At 44.1% G+C, this 18668-nt stretch overlaps 1 protein-coding gene across 1 annotated transcript in view; it reads right to left on the bottom strand.

Moving 5' to 3' along the window:
- Nucleotides 1-18668, bottom strand: part of P3H4 (prolyl 3-hydroxylase family member 4 (inactive)) — a 45508-nt gene that overhangs the window by 10650 nt on the left and 16190 nt on the right. Inside the window, exons 3-6 of the mRNA XM_073607904.1 lie at nt 16627-16798; nt 13810-13938; nt 8730-8875; nt 6574-6660 (exon numbers count right to left, since the gene is read on the bottom strand). Coding sequence (XP_073464005.1) covers nt 6574-6660; nt 8730-8875; nt 13810-13938; nt 16627-16798 — 534 coding nt within the window. The remainder of the gene's footprint in view (nt 1-6573; nt 6661-8729; nt 8876-13809; nt 13939-16626; nt 16799-18668) is intronic.

The raw sequence follows: 18668 nt of genomic DNA, 5'->3' as shown, positions 1-18668 counted from the left end.
TATCCTTGTGTACAATCAAATAAGGCTCTTTACAAGAAAGAGCTGCTAATTCTGATACTCTTCTAGCAGAAGAGATGGCTACCAGAAAAATTAGTTTCCTTGTCAGCAAGATCAAAGGAATTGGACGTATTGGTTCAAAAGGCTGTTTCTGTAACACTGACAGAACCAAGTTCAAGTCCAAGGGGTTTAGGGGCGCCTTAACCGGAGGATTAAGACGCATCACCCCCTGAATAAAGTTTCGGACCAAAGAATGCAAAGCAAGTGGCCGTTGAAATAATACTGATAAGGCCGAGACCTGGCCCTTGATGGTACTCAAGGCCAGCTTCATCTCTAATCCTAATTGTAGAAAATCAAGAATTCTACCTATCACATATTTTCTGGGATGCCAACCCCTGGATTCACACCAGGATACATAAGCTTTCCAGACTCTATGATAAATCATTCTGGAAGCTGGCTTCCTTGCATTGATCAAGGTAGATATCACAGAACCTGAAAGCCCACAACTCTTCAGAACGTGGGTCTCAATAGCCAAACCGTCAAATTTAGCATTTGTAAGGCAGGATGGAACACTGGACCTTGAGATAACAGGTCTGGACGTACCGGTAGGGTCCACGGGGAACCCACCATCATCCTTACTATTTCTGCATACCAAGTCCTTCTGGGCCAAGCAGGGGCCACCAGAAGTACTGACCTCCTTTCCTGCCTGATCCTGCGAAGGAGTCGTGGCAGTAGCAGAATAGGCGGAAATGCATAAATCAGTGAGAACCGAAGCCACGGAATCCCCAACGCATCCATCCCGCATGCAAGAAGATCCCTTGTCCTTGCCACAAATCTGTCTATCTTTTTGTTGAATCGAGATGCAGAGAGATCTACATCTGGAACCCCCCATCTTTGGCATATGGCCCGAAAGATGTCGGGATGCAGGGACCATTCCCCTGGGAGTAACTGCTGGCGACTTAGATAGTCCGCCTGCCAGTTCTCTATCCCTGGAATGAAAACTGCCGATATGCATGGCACATACATCTCTGCCCAGACTAAGATCTGGTTCACCTCCTTTTGAGCAGCCCGGCTCCGGGTGCCTCCCTGATGATTGACATAAGCCACTGCTGTGGCATTGTCGGATTGGATCCTGACCGGACAACCCTGTAGCCTGATAGTCCAGGCCTTTAGGGCTAGATATACCGCCCGGATCTCCAGAATGTTGATGGGTAAGGTCCTCTCGGTCTTGGACCATAGCCCCTGGATCGCAGACTATTCCAGAACTGCTCCCCAACCTGACAGACTGGCATCTGTTGTCACCACCGCCCAGGTCACCGGTAGAAAGGTTTTCGGGTATTAGCCACCAATTGAGGCTCTGACGCACCGCATGAGACAGGTGCATCGGAAAGTCTAACGCCTGAACCTTCTTGTTCCAGGCTGACAGAATACTATGTTGCAGTAGTCTTGAATGGAACTGAGCATAGGGAACTGCTTTGAATGAAGACACCATCTTCCCCAGCAGCCTCATACAAAGGCGGACAGAAGGACCCTTCTTGGTCCTGACTGTCAGAATCAGCTCTCTTATAGCAGTGATCTTTGCCTGAGGAAGAAAAACTTTCTCCTGGCTTGTATCTATGATCAGACCCAAATACTCCAGTTTTCTTACTGGTTTTAGGAAAGATTTTTCTAGGTTGAGGATCCAACCTAGATGTTCCAGATACTTGACCGTGGTCCTCAAGTTCCCGTTCAAGGAAACTACCGACCGGTCTATCAAGAGCAGGTCGTCTAGGTATGCTATGACAGTTATACCCTGAGCCCTTAATCTGGCCAGAGGAGGAGCCAAGATCTTTGTGAACACTCGAGGTGCAGTGGCTATCCCAAAAGGCAGAGCCACAAACTGGAAATGGCGCCCTCCTATCTCGAAGCGTAGAAACCTCTGATGAGCAGGAAAAATGGGCACATGTAGGTATGCATCTCTGATGTCTATCGATGCCAAAAATTCTCCTCCCTGCAGGATGGAGACTACTGTCCGAATCGATTCCAATGCGGAAGGACTGTATCCTTAGGAATCGATTCAGATCTCTTAAATCCAGAATGGGTCTGACATCCCCATTTGGCTTTTGGACCGTAAAAAAGGTTGGAATAGAAGCCCAATCCTTGATCCTTTGTGGGAACCACCATAATGACCTCTTGCGACAAAAGTCGCTCTAACGCTAGAAGGAGCGACTGCTTCTTCTCTGGGTCTCTGGGGACACTTGATCTGAGGAAACGAGGAGAGGGAAATTCTTGGAACTCCAGCTTGTACCCTAAGGTTACCGTGGAGATTACCCATCTGTCCTGGAAGTCCTCCTGCCAGAGCTTTGAGAACTGTAGCAGTCTTCCCCCCACTCGAGCGAGCGGGGACGCCCCATCATGAAGAGGCCTTAGTGTCTTGCCTAGAAGACTTCTTCCCCCAGGACTTCATTTGTCCCTGGGGTTGACTCTTGTTTCTTGCCCCAGACGGGGGAGGCCGTCGTGACTGCCTGGAGGCTGAAGCCCCTGGCGCTGGGGAAAGAGTCCGTTTGAAAGAGGGACGCTTACTCTTCTTCTTAACAGGTAAGAGAGTGATTTTCCCACAAGAGATTCTTTTGATATAGTTATCCAAGTCTTCTCCAAACAACCTTGAGCCACGAAAAGGAAACACAGCCAACAGCCTCTTACATGGTGCTTCGGCTGACCAATTTTTCAACCATAAGATTCTACGCATATGTACCAACCCAAGTGAAAAATGAGAGGTTTGCATGATAGAATCTCTGATGGCATCAACTACATAACATAAGGCCTCTGGAAGGTTAGCGAACCCCTGGGCCTGCTGTTCAGGTAAAACTTTGATGACCTGCTTAACATGGTCTGTTAAGTATTGACAGACTCCAATCGCTGCTACTGCAGGTTGAGCCACTGATCCTGCTAAGGAAAAAACATCCTTTAATAAGGATTCCATATTTTTATCCACAGGATCCCTGAGCATCTGAGCGTTGTCTACAGGACAAGTCAGACTACTATTTACAGAGGAAATGGCCGCATCAATGGCCGGCATTACCCACAACTTAATAAATTTTTCTTCCATAGGATAAAGTGTTGAAAACTTTTTTGGCGGAAGAAATCGCTTATCTGGGTGATCCCACTCAGAATAAAGGAGCTTTTCAACTAAATTATGAACAGGAAAAGCATGTGCTGTTTGAGAGGGTTTCAGCGACCCCAGAGAAGAAGAGGATTCCTTAACAGCTTCAGGTACGGGCAACTTAAATGTGGAGCGGACCAAACCAGTAAGGATCTGTACTAAGACCTTCTCCTCTTGGGAAGCTGAAGAGGGTCCCTCTCCACCTGATTCCTCCGAAGAGGAATCATCCATCCCATCCTGATCCTCTGAAAGGGATTCGTCTCCTTTATCCCAGAGCTCCTCTATCTGAGGGTCTTAGGAAACAGAGGAAGGCCTAGTACGTTTCTTTCCACCGGATGAAGAAGTAATCACGACCATTAATCTTTCCTCTAAACCATTAATGGTTGAGGAAAAAACCTCTTGTGTAATGTATACAGGGGCTGAAGTGCCAGAAGCAGGTACAGTCCCAGACCCCACTGGTTCTCCCTGACCAGCCATCCCTGGCCCCTCGGGGGGGGGGGGGGGGGGAGGATGTAGCAGACAGGGGGTCCTCAGAACCTGAACGAGATCCCCTAGTGTCTCTGGTTCTGGGGGTACTTGAACCTCTTCTACCCATAGTGCAAAGCAACAAGGTGTGAGGTATCCAAAATGAACACTGACTGCTGAGCGATGTAGTCCGGCAAAGCCCTGCTACCAAATGCCCAGTCTGGTGTTCCCTTAGTAAATGCAGCCTAGGAGAATGCCTGTGTCCCACCTTACATGCGACCGTCAGCTCTGTGTCCCTCCAAGGCTCAGAGCACCTGTAAAGTGTGCTTTAAATAGCCATGCTTCTGGCACTGTGAGCGTCTGAGAACGCTGACGCTGTGCTGACGCTCTGCACAGCCCCCCAACCCCCCCCCCCTTTCGTTTTTGGAAAACAAGCGCTTCTCATGCTAGCCGACCCTTCCGGGACAAGCCTGGAGGCAGGCTGGGGGTGGAGGAAAAAGGAGGAGGCCGGCAGTGATGGGGCCTGCATGAGCAATGGCTGCCTGGCGGCGGCGACAGCGGCAGTGACAGTGCGGTTTAAAACCGCCTTACAGCCCATCTGTAGCCTCCCCCTAGCCTGGGGGGAACATTCCTGAGGAGAAACCCCCCCCTATCCCATCCTACCTGGAGTCGGTCGGAGGAGCTGTGCAGCGTCGAACGCTGAGACAGATCAGCATGAGAAGGTATGTGCTCTTGGCAGCCCACCGGTGGTCACAATAGGCATAGCGTGTGCATTTACCTTAAAGGAGAAAACCTACTAGAAAAAAAAATTCTGTGGAATCTCCTCTTACCTTATCCAGCCTCAGGGTTCTGTATACACAGACCCAATCTTCACCTCTCATGGTGGGCTCCGTTTAAAAAAAACGTCAGAGACTGGGGCCCCCTACAAATAGGGGGATCCTGCAGTTCTGGCCCTGTAAAGCACCCAGCCAGAAATTAGGAGATTTAAAGCCATTTTCTGATCTGCGGGGTCCAGCTCTCTAAAAAGAGAAGCGTTACAGGTAAAACCTTGTTTCTTCGGACACGAGGCCTGGGTACCATCCAATTTGGCCATGAAAGGACTCTTTGAATGGATCCGGTTCGCCTGGCTTGCCCCAGTATAGGATATCAGGATATTCCCTTTGGAGCTTCAGCACAGGACATCTTTACACATCCATCACCTAAGACACTGGTGTAAAAACTGAGGTATCCCTGGAAGAGGAGGGATTATATAGGGGGTTGAACTTCCTGCTTAGGGTGTGACCAGTGTCCAATACCTAATGGTACCCACATAACCCATCAGTTATTACTGTGGCTCTGTGTCCTGTGATGTCCGAGAAAGAAAATTGTGTTTTTAAATATACAGTATTATCACATGACAACTAGGTTAACCTTAAAAAACACCATGTTTTCAGGGCCTAATAAGTCAAGCTCAAAATACAACCATGCAGCTGAATGAGTCATTGGAGTGCTCACACCCCTCCCTTTCCATACCTGCTCTGTTCATGCTCTGTTCAGATCAGGGCTATGGAGATTCAATTAGAGAGAGACAATCAGAAATCAAACAGCAGGTTACATTACTGCTTGCCAACAGCCAGCAGTACATTTACTGCTGGTGGGCAGCTCCCCCAGGCACCGCAACATACGCATACGTTGCGGTGAACTGCCTGGTTTAGAGGCGCGCATGCATGCCTCTGATGATCTGTGCTGTGAATGGACACAGCAGGAGTTTGTCAGCAGGTTACAGCCAATGATTTTGGCTGTATACCTGCTGATCATCTGTGGCCAATCACACCACAGAGATATGTGTGACTGTCAACACAACAAACCGATTCTGGCTGGATTTCTCCCTGCTTTCAGTTTTCGTTCAGACTAAAAGCAAGAAGAGACTCCATCCAGATCTCTAAGTAAAAACAACACACATACACTTGTTAGGCACACAGTTAACCCCTTCATTGCCCTCCTGATCACTCCTGTTACCCAGCCAGTGTCATTAGTACAGTATTACCACTAATCACTGTATTATTGTCACTAGTGACATCAGTGTCAGTTAGTGTCCCTCCCAGCCAGTGTCAGTTAGTGCCAGATTTCCTGTCACACTATAAGTATCTCATCACTGCCATTAATAGTATAGTGTCTGTATGGATCAGTATCTTGATCAAGATCAGAACTCAAAAGTTTGTTGTAGTTTGTTTTTTACCAAAGAAATGTAGTAGAATACATTTTGGCCTAAATGTATGAAGAAATTTGATTTTATTAGTTATGTTTTATAACAGAAAGTAGAAAATATCTTTTTTTTTTCCGAAAATTTCGGTCTTCTTTTTTTTGTTTATATAATAAAGGATAAAAAACCCAGTGGTGATCAAATGCCACCAAAAGTAAACCCTATGTGAAAAGAAATTATGTACAGTGTTGCATGACCGACCAATTGCCAGTTAAAGTAGCGCAGTGCTGAATAGCAAAAAATGCCCTGGTCATGAAGGTAGTGAAACCTTCCAGAGGTCAAGTAGTTAAAGTTAGCCTTTCACTTTGTCCAATCAGTGCAAAGTGATAAGTCCTCTTGATAACCTACCTCCTAATCTCCTTATACACACTTTCCTGAACCTCTCACCTTCCATGTCACCCTATCCACTTACAAGAGCCTTGAGTAGAAAGCGTTGTGTAAGCTCAATGCTGGTCTATGTTATAGCTTACACGGGACTAATGACCTTCCCATTTCCACCTTCCCTTCCCACTTCCACATGACAGTGCTTGGGATTGGTAACTGGCAGCTTGGACATCCAGCACATCATAGTGGAAGGATGAAGATAAATGATCACCATAGCTAGGAGTACCAAGTGTTTCCAAAAGCTTAAAGTGGCAAATTGTGGCTGACGATCAAGTGAACCTATTACTCTGCACTGAATGGATATTATAACAGATTCACTTTAATATTATTTTCCAGATTTTACCTCCTCGTTATCCCGACGGAGAAAATCGTGAGCAAACTGCAACAGCTCCTTGTGGCGCACAGTCTGGTTGTGATAAATCAGGGCTTCCTGTAGAGAAGACAAACAGCGCCATCAAAAAAAAACCTGATATGCAAGCTAGCTCCAAGTCAGTGACTCAGAAATGATTAAAATCAATGAATAATCAGGACTGGCAGGTATCTAGCATTTTCAGACAGAGAGATGAGCAATAGCAGCTTACAGATTTTCCTTAGTCTAGTTTGCTTTTAAAGCAGAACTCCTAGAATCTGCTAAACAATTGACTTACATACACTATAACTTACTACTGAAAGGACTTGTAATTCTGTTCAGCCAGTTTTGTGATTCACACTTAGCTTCTGTGTTGCATAGCGAGGAATCCCTAACGTCAATTTCAGTTAAACAGTTTTCTGTGTCACCTGCTTACTGGATAACAAATGAGCCCCATCCAACTAGTTTTTAATTGTTCAGTAAGTAGACATTTAACACAGGAAACTGCAAGGCTGAAACAGGAAATGGTAACGTTAACTGCCTGGCCATGTGGAATGGCAGAAGAGAATAAATCGCAAGACTGGCTAAACAAATTTACAAATCCTTTTGAAGATAAATGGTTTATATATGTATTTCTATATTGTAAAGCGCTGCGTAAACTGTTGGCACTATATAAAGCCTGTATAATAATAATAATAATAATAATGTGTATTTTGCAGCTTCTTCGTTCTCTCTGTCTCTCTAATTGTAAGCCCCAAATTGTAATTAATATGTGTGAATATAAAAAAAATCTTGCTTTCATATTGTATAATAGAAGGAGATGTTCCACACAGTCACATGCCAGGTAAGTGTTTTTAATTATTGCCTTATGTTATATAGATATATCTCTATATATATATATATATATATATATATATATATATATATCTATATCTCTCTCTCTCTCTCTCTCTCTCTCTCTCTCTCTCTCTCTCTCTCTCTCTCTCTCTCTCTCTCTCTCTCTATATATATATATATATATATATATATATATACACACACACACACACACACACACACACGTACACACATAGTGCCCTGAAAAAGTATTCATACATTTTATTGTTTTTTTATGTGATAGACCAACACAAAGTGGCACATAATTATGAAGTGGAAGGAAAATGATAAATGGTTTTCAATACTTTGTAGAACCTCCTTTCACTGCAATTACAGCTGCAAGTCTTTTTGGGGATGTCTCTACCAGCTTTGCACATCTAGAGAGTGACATTTTTGTTCATTCTTCTTTGTGAAATAGCTCAAGATCTGTCAGATTGGATGGAGAGCGTCTGTGAACAGCAATTTTCAAGTCTTGTCACAGATTCTCAATTGGATTTAGGTCTGGACTTTGACTGGGCCATTCTAACACATGAATATGCTTTGATCTAAACCATTCCATTGTAGCTCTGGCTGTATGTTTAGGGTCATCGTCCTGCTGGTAGGTGAACCTCCGCCCCAGTTTCAAGTCCTTTGCAGACTAACAGGTTTTCTTCTAAGATTTCCCTGTATTTGGCTCCATCCATCTTCCCATCAACTCTGACCAGCTTCCCTGCCCCTGCTGAAGAAAAGGTGTGTTCAGGGTGATGTGCAGTGTTAGTTTTCTGCCACACATAGCATTTTGCTTTTAGGTCAAAAAGTTCAATTTTGGTCTCATCTGACCAGAGCACCTTCTTCCATGTGTTTGCTGTGTCCCCCAAATGGCTTCTCGCAAACTGCAAATGGGACATCTTATGGCTTTCTTTTAACAATGACTTTCTTCTTGCCACTCTTCCGTAAAGGCCAGATTTGTTGAGTGCACGACTAATAGATGTTCTGTGGACAGATTCTCCCACCTGAGCTGTGGATCTCTGCAGCTCCTCCAGAGTAACCATGGGCCTCTTGGCTGCTTCTCTGATTAACCATGCAAGTTTTTAAAGGGCTATTTATAAAAAATTTGCTGTGCCAAAGTCCCAGCATTGGCACCAAACTTGTGAATGATCCCCTAATTGGGTCTGATATGTTTTTTCTATAAATACCTTCATCCATCAAAGACCACATTATAATCACTAGAAAATAAATAAATAAGAAAACATAAAAAAATACCACACATTTAGGTTTATATAATTGAGGGTTACCTCTCTAGGGTTGAAATCGGAGTCCTCAAGGTCCCACTTCTCCTTATAGAACTTGTAGTACGCCAGGTTTTGTTGCATAACGGTATCTGTAGGGTCAAACAGCATGTAGCTGGACACACACTGAACCGCGTTCTTCACGTCATTAACTGTGAGAAAAAAAAAAAATCATATGGTCTTAACATGAAATCAGCATGAAAGGAATATTCTCTAAATTCAAGGTATTGTTAATCTGGCCATACGCTAGGCACTTCTTTCTTTGTACTTTGCTTTTTACAACACGGCCAATCACGATTGAGAAGTTAGATTTTGAGGGATACTTTGCACATATATTTACTATTTATTATTAAGGGCTGATGCACATGGCCACTCACCATCCAGATCAGCGTATTTCTGTGGTGGGTATGGGCAGAAAGCCTGTACAAATCAATGACAGGCTGACACTTTCCAGAGATGTAAGCAAGTACATGCATCTAGGGAAGATGAGCTGTTCTGTATGCAGACCGTTTGCTTAGAGGGTCCCTCATCTGTTCTTAACTGCAGGTGAATGCTCCATGTACCTTTACACAGGGACAGCCGCACAGCCTCTCAGCCTGTCATTGATTTGTACAGGCTGAGCAGTCGAGAGCTACAGAAACACCCAGCCCTGCCTGCCATAAAAATATGCTGATCTTGGCGCTGTACAGCCAACAGCCAGGAACATCCATTTGAATGAGCTCTAAGGCTGGTCTTAAGATGTCAAGTGATCATTTTAATTCAAATGTTTTTATTGTTTATTTATATTTTGATACATGTACCCCAGGATACATTTGATGGGATATTCCATTGTGTGTGTATATTATATATATATATATATATACACACACACACACAGTGGGGACAGAAAGTATTCAGACCCCCTTAAATTTTTCACTCTTTGTTATATTGCAGCCATTTGCTAAAATCATTTAAGTTAATTTTTTTTCCTCATTAATGTACATACAGCACCCCATATTAACAGAAAAACACAGAATTGTTGACATTTTTGCAGATTTATTAAAAAAGAAAAACTGAAATATCACATGGTCCTAAGTATTCAGACCCTTTGCTGTGACACTAATATTTAACTCAGGTGCTGTCAATTTCTTCTGATCATCCTTGAGATGGTTCTACACCTTCACTTGAGTCCAGCTGTGTTTGATTATACTGATTGGACTTGATTAGGAAAGCCACACACCTGTCCATACAACACCTTAAGGCCCCTTTCACACTGGGGCGGTGGGGGCGTCGGCGGTAAAACAGCGCTATTTTACCGTCGTTTTTGCGGCTGTATTCGGCCGCTAGCGGTGCGGTTTTAACCCCCGCTGGCGGCCGAAAAAGGGTTAAACCCGCTCGTACAGCGCGGCTATAGCCGCGGTATTACCGCGGTATAGCCGCGCTGTCCCATTGATTTCAATGGGCAGGAGCGGTTTAGGAGTGGTGAACACACCGCTCCAAAGATGTGGCTCGCAGGACTTTTTTTACCGTCCTGCCAGCGCACCGCTTCAGTGTGAAAGCCCTCGGGCTTTCACACTGAACAAACAGCGGAGGCTGCATAGGGGCGGTTTGCAGGCGTTATTTTTTAGCGCAATAACGCCTGAAAACCGCCCCAGTGTGAAAGGGGCCTAAAGCTCACAGTGCATGTCAGAGCAAATGAGAATCTTGAGGTCAAAGGACCTGCCTGAAGAGCTCAGAGACAGAATTGTGGCAAGGCACAGATCTGGCCAAGGTTACAAAAAAATTCTGCTGCACTTAAGGTTCCTAAGAGCACAGTGGCCACCATAATCCTTAAATGGAAGACGTTTGGGACGACCTGAACCCTTCCTAGAGCTGGCCGTCCGACCAAACTGAGCTATCGTTGGAGAAGAAACTTGGTGAGAGAGGTAAAGAAGAACCCAAAGATCACTGTGGCTGAGCTCCAGAGATGCAGTTGGGAGATGGGAGAAAGTTGTAGAAAGTCAACCATCACTGCAGCCCTCCACCAGTCGGGGCCTTATGGCAGAGTGGCCCAACGGAAGCCTCTGCTCAGTGCAAGACACATGAAAGCCCGCATGGAGTTTGCTAAAAAAACACCTGAAGGACTCCAAGATGGTGAGAAATAAGATTCTCTGGTCTGATGAGACCAAGATAGAACTTTTTTGGCCTTAATTCTAAGTGGTATGTGTGGAGAAAACCAGGCACTGCTCATCACCTGTCCAATACAGTCCCATCAGTGAAGCATGGTGGTGGCAGCATCATGCTGTGGGGGTGTTTTTCAGCTGCAGGGACAGGACGACTGGTTGCAATCGAGGGAAAGATGAATGCAGTCAAGTACAGGGATATCCTGGACGAAAACCTTTTTCCAGAGTGCTCAGGACCTCAGACTGGGCCGAAGGTTTACCTTCCAACAAGACAATGACCCTAAGCACACAGCTAAAATAACGAAGGAGTGGCTTCACAATAACTCCGTGACTGTTCTTGAATGGCCCAGCCAGAGCCCTGACTTAAACCCAATTGAGCATCTCTGGAGAGACCTAAAAATGGCTGTCCACCAACGTCCATCCAACCTGACAGAACTGGAGAGGATCTGCAAGGAGGAATGGCAGAGGATCCCAAATCCAGGTGTGAAAAACTTGTTGTATCTTTCCCAAAAAAGACTCATGGCTGTATTAGATCAAAAGGGTGCTTCTACTAAATACTGAGCAAAGGGTCTGAATACTTAGGACCATGTGATATTTCAGTTTTTCTTTTTTAATAAATCTGCAAAAATGTCAACAATTCTGTGCTTTTCTGTCAATATGGGGTGCTGTGTGTACATTAATGAGGAAAAAAAATGAAATGATTTTAGCAAATGGCTGCAATATAACAAAGAGTGAAAAATCTAAGGGGGTCTGAATACTTTCCATCCCCACTGTGTGTATATATATATATCACATTTTTGTACATTTTATGTACTATTATATCTTTTCATGTGACAACACTGAAGAAATTACACTTTTGCTACAATGTAAAGCAGTGTGTACAGCTTGTAAAACAGTGCAAATTTGCCGTCCCCTCAAAATAACAACACACAGCCATCAATGTCTAAACCGCTGGCAAAGGGGAGTACACCCCTAAGTGAAAATATCCAAATTGGGCCCAATTAGCCATTTTCCCTCCCCGGTGTCATGCGACTCGTTAGTGTTACAAGTTCTCAGGTGTGATTGGGGAGCAGGTGTGTTAAAATTTGGTGTTATCGCTCTCACTCTCTCATACTGGTCACTGGGAGTTAAACATGGCACCTCATGGCAAACAACTCTCTGAGGATCTGAAAAATTGTTGCTCTACATAAAGATGGCCTAGGCTATAAGAAGATTGTCAAGACCCTGAAACTGAGCTGCAGCGCAGTGGCCAAGACCATACAGCGGTTTAACAGGACAAGTTCCACTCAGAACAGGCCTCTCCATGGTCGACCAAAGAAGTTGAGTGCACGTGCTCAGCGTCATATCCAGAGGTTGTCTTTGGGAAATAGATGTAGAAGTGCTGCCAGCATTGCTGCAGAGGTTGAAGGGGTGGAGGGTCAGCCTGTCAGTGCTCAGACCATACGCCGCATCAAATTGGTCTGCATGGCTGTTGTCCCAGAAGGAAGCTTCTTTTTAAGATGATGCACAAGAAAGCCCACAAACAGTTTGCTGAAGAAAAGCAGACTAAGGAAGGACATGGATTACTGGAACCATGTCCTGTGGTATGATGAGACCAAGATAAACTTATTTGGTTCAGATGGTGTCAAGCGTGTGTGGCGGCAACCAGGTGAGGAGTACAAAGACAAGTGTGTCTTGCCTACAGTCAAGCATGGTGGGAGTGTCATGATCTGGGGCTGCATGAGTGCTGCCGGCACTGGGGAGCTACAGTTCATTGAGGGAACTATGAATGCCAACATGTACTGTGACATACTGAAGCAGAGCATGATCCCCTCCCTTCGGAGACTGAGCCGCAGGGCAGTATTCCAACAAAAGGACCCCAAACACACCTCCAAGATGACCACTGCCTTGCTAAAGAGGGTAAAGGTGATGGACTGGCCAAGCATGTCTCCAGACCAAAACCCTATTGGGCATCTGTGGGGCATCCTCAAATGGATGGTGGAGGAGCACAAGGAACACACATATATACACACACGCACACACACAGTATATATACATACATTCATACATACACACACACCTGTCTGCCAATTATTTATTTATTTTTTTTTTTGTAGGGATGGAGAAGTAAATTACTGTAATTTGACAAATTTTCTGTAATAAGAATGGCCCCAATTGCACATATCTATGAAAAATACATTAATTTGAAAAGGACCACAAGTGACTGTTACCCCCCCCCCCCCCCCCCCATAGGACAGCGGATAAGAGGAGCTTGAAACCTGAAGACTCTTTGTATGATAACTTTACATCCTCGTTATTGTTATAAAAAAATATTCTGGTAAGGCTGCATTCACACCTGAGCATAGCAGAAATATGTACTTCTGCAAACAATGTGCTAAAACACACGTCGTGCTTGTGTTAGCATTTTTTCTTAATGGCACCCAAAACACGGGTGCCAGTTGTGCTTCAAGCATGAAAAAATGCACGCCATCCAAACGTGCTTGGCTCAGTGCCAAAAAAATGGTACTTGAGCTACTTTGCCGTGTTTGTTGCAGGACAGTCAAGTCAATGGGGTGGAGCGCAATGCAAAATGTGCTGTTCAGGCGCAGCCTAAAGGTATAAATGTAGAGTAAATGAATGTTAGGCTGGCTGCTTCTACACACCATAGCACTTCCATAATCACCTTGGGTTGTGGTAGTGGTGAGTAATTAGGAATTGAAGTGCCACAACGTAATATTCAAGTCCAAACACAAGTAGTTTGCAATGGTGAAATGTTCTGAAAGCCAACGCTTTTCAGGGGTTGTATCTCCCCCTCTGAAACACGTGTTTGTTTTGGGAACATTTTACTATTGGAAATAACTTGTGTTTGGACTTGAATATTACGGTGTTCTGCCTCAATACCGAATTGCTCATCTTCCATCCATGGCCAGCTTTAGCCTTTCTCACAGAGAGTGGTCATTACTTACGTTTGTAATATGCAAACTGCAGATAGTGGTACATGGTGGCCACAAACTTCTGAACCAAATATCCTCCAACATTGGGGGTCAGGTTAGGCTCACACTGCACTTTACATTCTAGGACATCAGTTAGATGATCTGAAAGAAAGAGGACAACAAAGACACACATTTCATAGATCAATAATGGTTACACCACCATCAACCTTACCCACTGCACCAGTTTTAAGTAGTAGCTTGGATGTTATCATTTACTAATCTTTAAAAATATCTTTTTGCTGTATTACGTGGAGCTGTATGTCTAGCGTTGCTATTTTCTCTTTATTCACACAGAAGGTATCAGTGATTAACTTCATATAGTGCCACATCCTAAACCTGAAGACATAGGACAAAATTCCCCTTTGGGTTGGACTCTATAGGCACTTGACTCTTTTAACAATAGTAAAGTAAAAAAGTTGTTTTATTCATAACAAATAGTTAAAAAACGGTAACATGTAATGTACATAACTGGAAGCAACTAAAAATACAACTGTAACATAGTAAACAGTACAAAGAGATATCCTTCACCCGACACGTTTCAGAGTCTGTTTTACCTCCTTCATCAGGGGTAGAGAAAATATTAATTCTCTATAATGCAAATATAGAAGTCAGTAATAATTCATATATGTACACAATACATGAATGCAATCATTTTTTTGTCTTCAACTGACAATCACTTCAGTAGTGTATATGTACACATTCCATGTAAATTAAAAAAGGAGAACACTGCCCCAGAGAGTTCCTGGTTCCTTCATCTCCATCAAATGTATGGTATATTGTATTATAGATTAAGTAAAAGAAGGTATTTCATAAGTATATCAAAGGAGCATCAAGAGAGCTCCCTTGTTCTCCAGTGTTCTCCTTTTTAAATGTGTACATATACACTACTGAAGTGATTGTAAGTTGAAGACACAAAATTGATTGCATTCATGTATTGTGTACATATATGAATTATTACTGACTTCTATATTTGCATTATAGAGAATTGATATCTTCTCTAGCCTTGATGAAGGAGGTAAAACAGACCCTGAAATGCGTCGGGTGAAGGATATCTCTTTTGTACTGTTTACCATGTTACAGTTGGTGTATTTTTAGTTGCTTCCAGTTATGTTCATGTGTAGAGCTGTTATTATCTCCCAGATAATAGTGACTTCACAGCTGCGACGTGGAAAAAGAAAAAAAAGGTACATCCAATGTATTTTGTTAAATGTTTTAAGGGCATACCTTTTACATCCTAGGCCATGATCCTAGTTCTAGAAATGTCACAATAAGTAACTCCATTGGGAAAAAAGGGTAAAGCCTGTGATGGTCAGAGAGCACAGATAAGCTGAAGAACCTAGGAAGAGCCTCCCATGTCAGAACGGACCACTGACAAGCTCATGGCAATTACACATTAACCAGACAGGACACACATACAGTGCATTGAAAAAGTATTCATACCCCTTGAAATTTTCCACATTTTGTCATGTTACAACCAAAAACGTAAATGTATTTTATTGGGGTTTTATGTGATAGACCAAAACAAAGTGGCATATAATGGTGAAGTGGGAGGAAAATGATAAATGGTTATCAACATTTATTACAAATAAATATCTGAAAAGTGTGGAGTGCATTTGTTTTCATCCCCCTTTACTCTGATACCCCTAACTATAATCTAGTGGAACCAATAACCTTCAGAAGTCACCTAATTAATAAATCAAGTCCACCTGTGTGTAATTTAATCTCAATATAAATACAGCTGTTCTGTGAAGCCCTCGGAGGTTTGTTAGAGAACCTTAGTGAACAAACCGCATCACGAAGGCCAACAAACACACCAGACAGGTCAGGGATAAAGTTGAGGAGAAGTTTAAAGCAGGGTTAGGTTAAAAAAAAATATCCCAAGCTTTGCGCATCTCATGGAGCACTGTTCAATCCATCATCTGAAAATGGAAAGAGTATGACACAACTGCAAACCTATCAAGATAATGGCTGTCCACCTAATGTGACAGGCCGGGTAAGGAGAGCATCAATCAGAGAAGCAGCCAAGAGGCCCATGGTAACTCTGGAGGAGCTGCAAAGATCCACAGCTCAGGTGGGAGAATCTGTCCACAGGACAACTATCGGTTGTGCACTCCACAAATCTGGCCTTTATGGAAGACTGGCAAGAAGAAAGCCATTCCTCTGCACAATTGTGTCCCCCATAGAGCGCTCCCTTCCCCATTTGTGTCCCTCATCAGAGCCACCTCCCCACATTTGTGCCCCCCCCCCAACAGCACCAGCAGTCACGTTTCTGTCCCACTTCCAACTGTGTCCGGCTTTAGTGCTGTTCTGCTGCACACCTTCCAGGTCCCACCCGGCTGTTACACAGGCACACTGTAGGCAAAATTACAGCGTTAAAGGACTGATGCTAACAGCGAGGCAAAAGCCGGGAGGTGAAGCAGGTCCTAGCAATAAACTACTGAGGCGCTGGGATGGGCAGGCATTGTCGGGCTGCAGGACCTGCACTGTATACTGTCAGGGGTGAGTATGCAGTGCAGTTCCTGTTACCCAACATAGCTTGAGCAGAAACTGACTCTGCAGTGAGTCTGACGACTCAAGCTGCAGGCCGGAAAAAACCTCCCAGTTGGCCGGATGTGGCCTGTGGGCTGTACTTTAGAGACCCCTGGTCTATTAAATATAATCGCAGTAAAATACATTTACGTTTTTGGTTGTAACATGACAAAATGTGGAAAATTTCAAGGGGTATGAATACTTTTTCAAGGCACTGTACATTGAGCAGCAGTGATGTAAAAAACAAAAATTACACATTACCTGCAACGGCTGGATAGAAGTCTTTAAACTCCTTCATTTCATAAACCCCCTCGCAGCCTGTAAGGCAGTTGTTGTATGCTTTGTAATACAGAGGCAAAGCCTGCTCCATCTCTTCTGTGCTGCGCCTGAAGTCTCCAGCGTTGTATGACTTTACCGCCTTCACAAATATGCTCTGTGGACAGTTACAGTGTTTTATTAGTCACGACAAATACAGGCTTGCTTAAAGTGTATGTCCACCCAATTCCCCATTTTTTTTTAAGCAAAAACAAAAGTTTATATATATATATATATATATATATATATATATATATATATATATATATATATATATATATATATATATATATATATATATATAATTTAATTTATTTTATGTATATATTTTTTTAGATTTAATATTTTGCCTTCCCTGGTCCCCCCTCCCCCCCTCATTGGTCTGCTGATGACATTTAGAAAAAAAAGATCTTTGTGTTGTCATTACATGCCTTATTTTAGTCTCAGTCATGAAATTATAAAAATTTCTGGCTCCCAGTGTCTTCTATACAGGTAACAAGCTGAGATTAGGAGCACTCTCTCAATCAGATTCCAATCTCTCCACCATGGAACAGGAACAAGATTGTAGACCTACACAAGGCTAAAATGGGCTACAAGACCATCGCCAAGTAGCTTGGTGAGAGGGTGACAACAGTTGGTGCAATTATTCGCAAATGGAAGAAACATAAAATAACTAACTATCTCACCTCGTGGAGTTTCAATGATCATGAGAACGGTGAGGAATCAGCCCAGAACTACACGGTAGTGGCGGCCCGTGCACTGTGGGCACACAGGCGCCGCCCCCCCATCCATACGCCCGGCCCCTTTCAGGATGCCGGACGCATTGATTAGACTTCAAAATAGGGTGGGCTCAGTGCGCCCTGATCCCACCCAATTGTGTCATGATAGCAAATGAATTTTCGCTATTTTCACACCAACTATCCTCCCCGCCAATGTCTGAGCCGCGTGGGGGGTTGGTGGTGCTGCCAGAGCCGCGAGGTCGGTGTCCGGTGTCGGTGTTCACAGTGGCTGCATTTGATGGGCACAAGTGGCTGCATTTTATGGGCACAAGTGGCTGCATTTGACGGGCACAAGTGGCTGCATTTGACGGGCACAAGTGGCTGCATTTGACGGGCACACGTGGCTGCATATCATGGGCACAAGTGGATGCGTATGATGGGCACAAGTGGCTGCGTTTGATGGGCAAAGTGGCTGCATTTGATGGGCACAGTGGCTGCATTTGATGGGCACAGTGGCTGCATTTGATGGGCACAGTGGCTGCATTTGATGGGCACAGTGGCTGCATTTGATGGGCACAGTGGCTGCATTTGATGGGCACAGTGGCTGCATTTGATGGGCACAGTGGCTGCATTTGATGGGCACAATGGCTGCATTTGATGGGCACAATGGCTGCATTTGATGGGCACAATGGCTGCCTTTGATGGGCAAAGTGGCTGCATTTGATGGGCAAAGTGGCTGCATTTGATGGGCACAGTGAGGCTGCAATTGATGGGGGGGGTTTCAGTATTTTTCAGTTTGTTTGCGTCCCCCAAAAAATTTTGAGCACCAGCCGCCACTGCTACACATGAGAATCTTGTCAATGATCTCAAGGCAGCTTGGATCATAGTCACCAAGAAAAAAATTGGTAACACACTACACTGTGAAGGACTGAAATCCTGCAGTGCCTGCAAGGTCCCCTGCTCAAGAAAGCACATGTACAGGTCCATCTGATGTTTGCTAATGAACATCTGAATAATACAGAGGAGAACTGGGTGAAAGTGTTGTGGTCATATGAGACCAAAATTGAGTACTTTGGCATCAACTCAACCCGTTGTGTTTGGAGGAGGAGGAATACTGCCTATGACCCCAAGAACACCATCCCCACCGTCAAACATAGAGGTGGATACATTATGCCATACCTCCCAACTGTCCCTGAATTGGAGGGACTGTCCCTGATTTGGAGCAATGTCCCTCTGTCCCTCATTCTTCCCCATTTGTCCCTCATTTTG

Source organism: Aquarana catesbeiana, linkage group LG12 (assembly GCF_042186555.1).
Source record: "Aquarana catesbeiana isolate 2022-GZ linkage group LG12, ASM4218655v1, whole genome shotgun sequence".
Taxonomy (NCBI): domain Eukaryota; kingdom Metazoa; phylum Chordata; class Amphibia; order Anura; family Ranidae; genus Aquarana; species Aquarana catesbeiana.
This window is presented reverse-complemented; position numbering and strand designations above follow the sequence as displayed.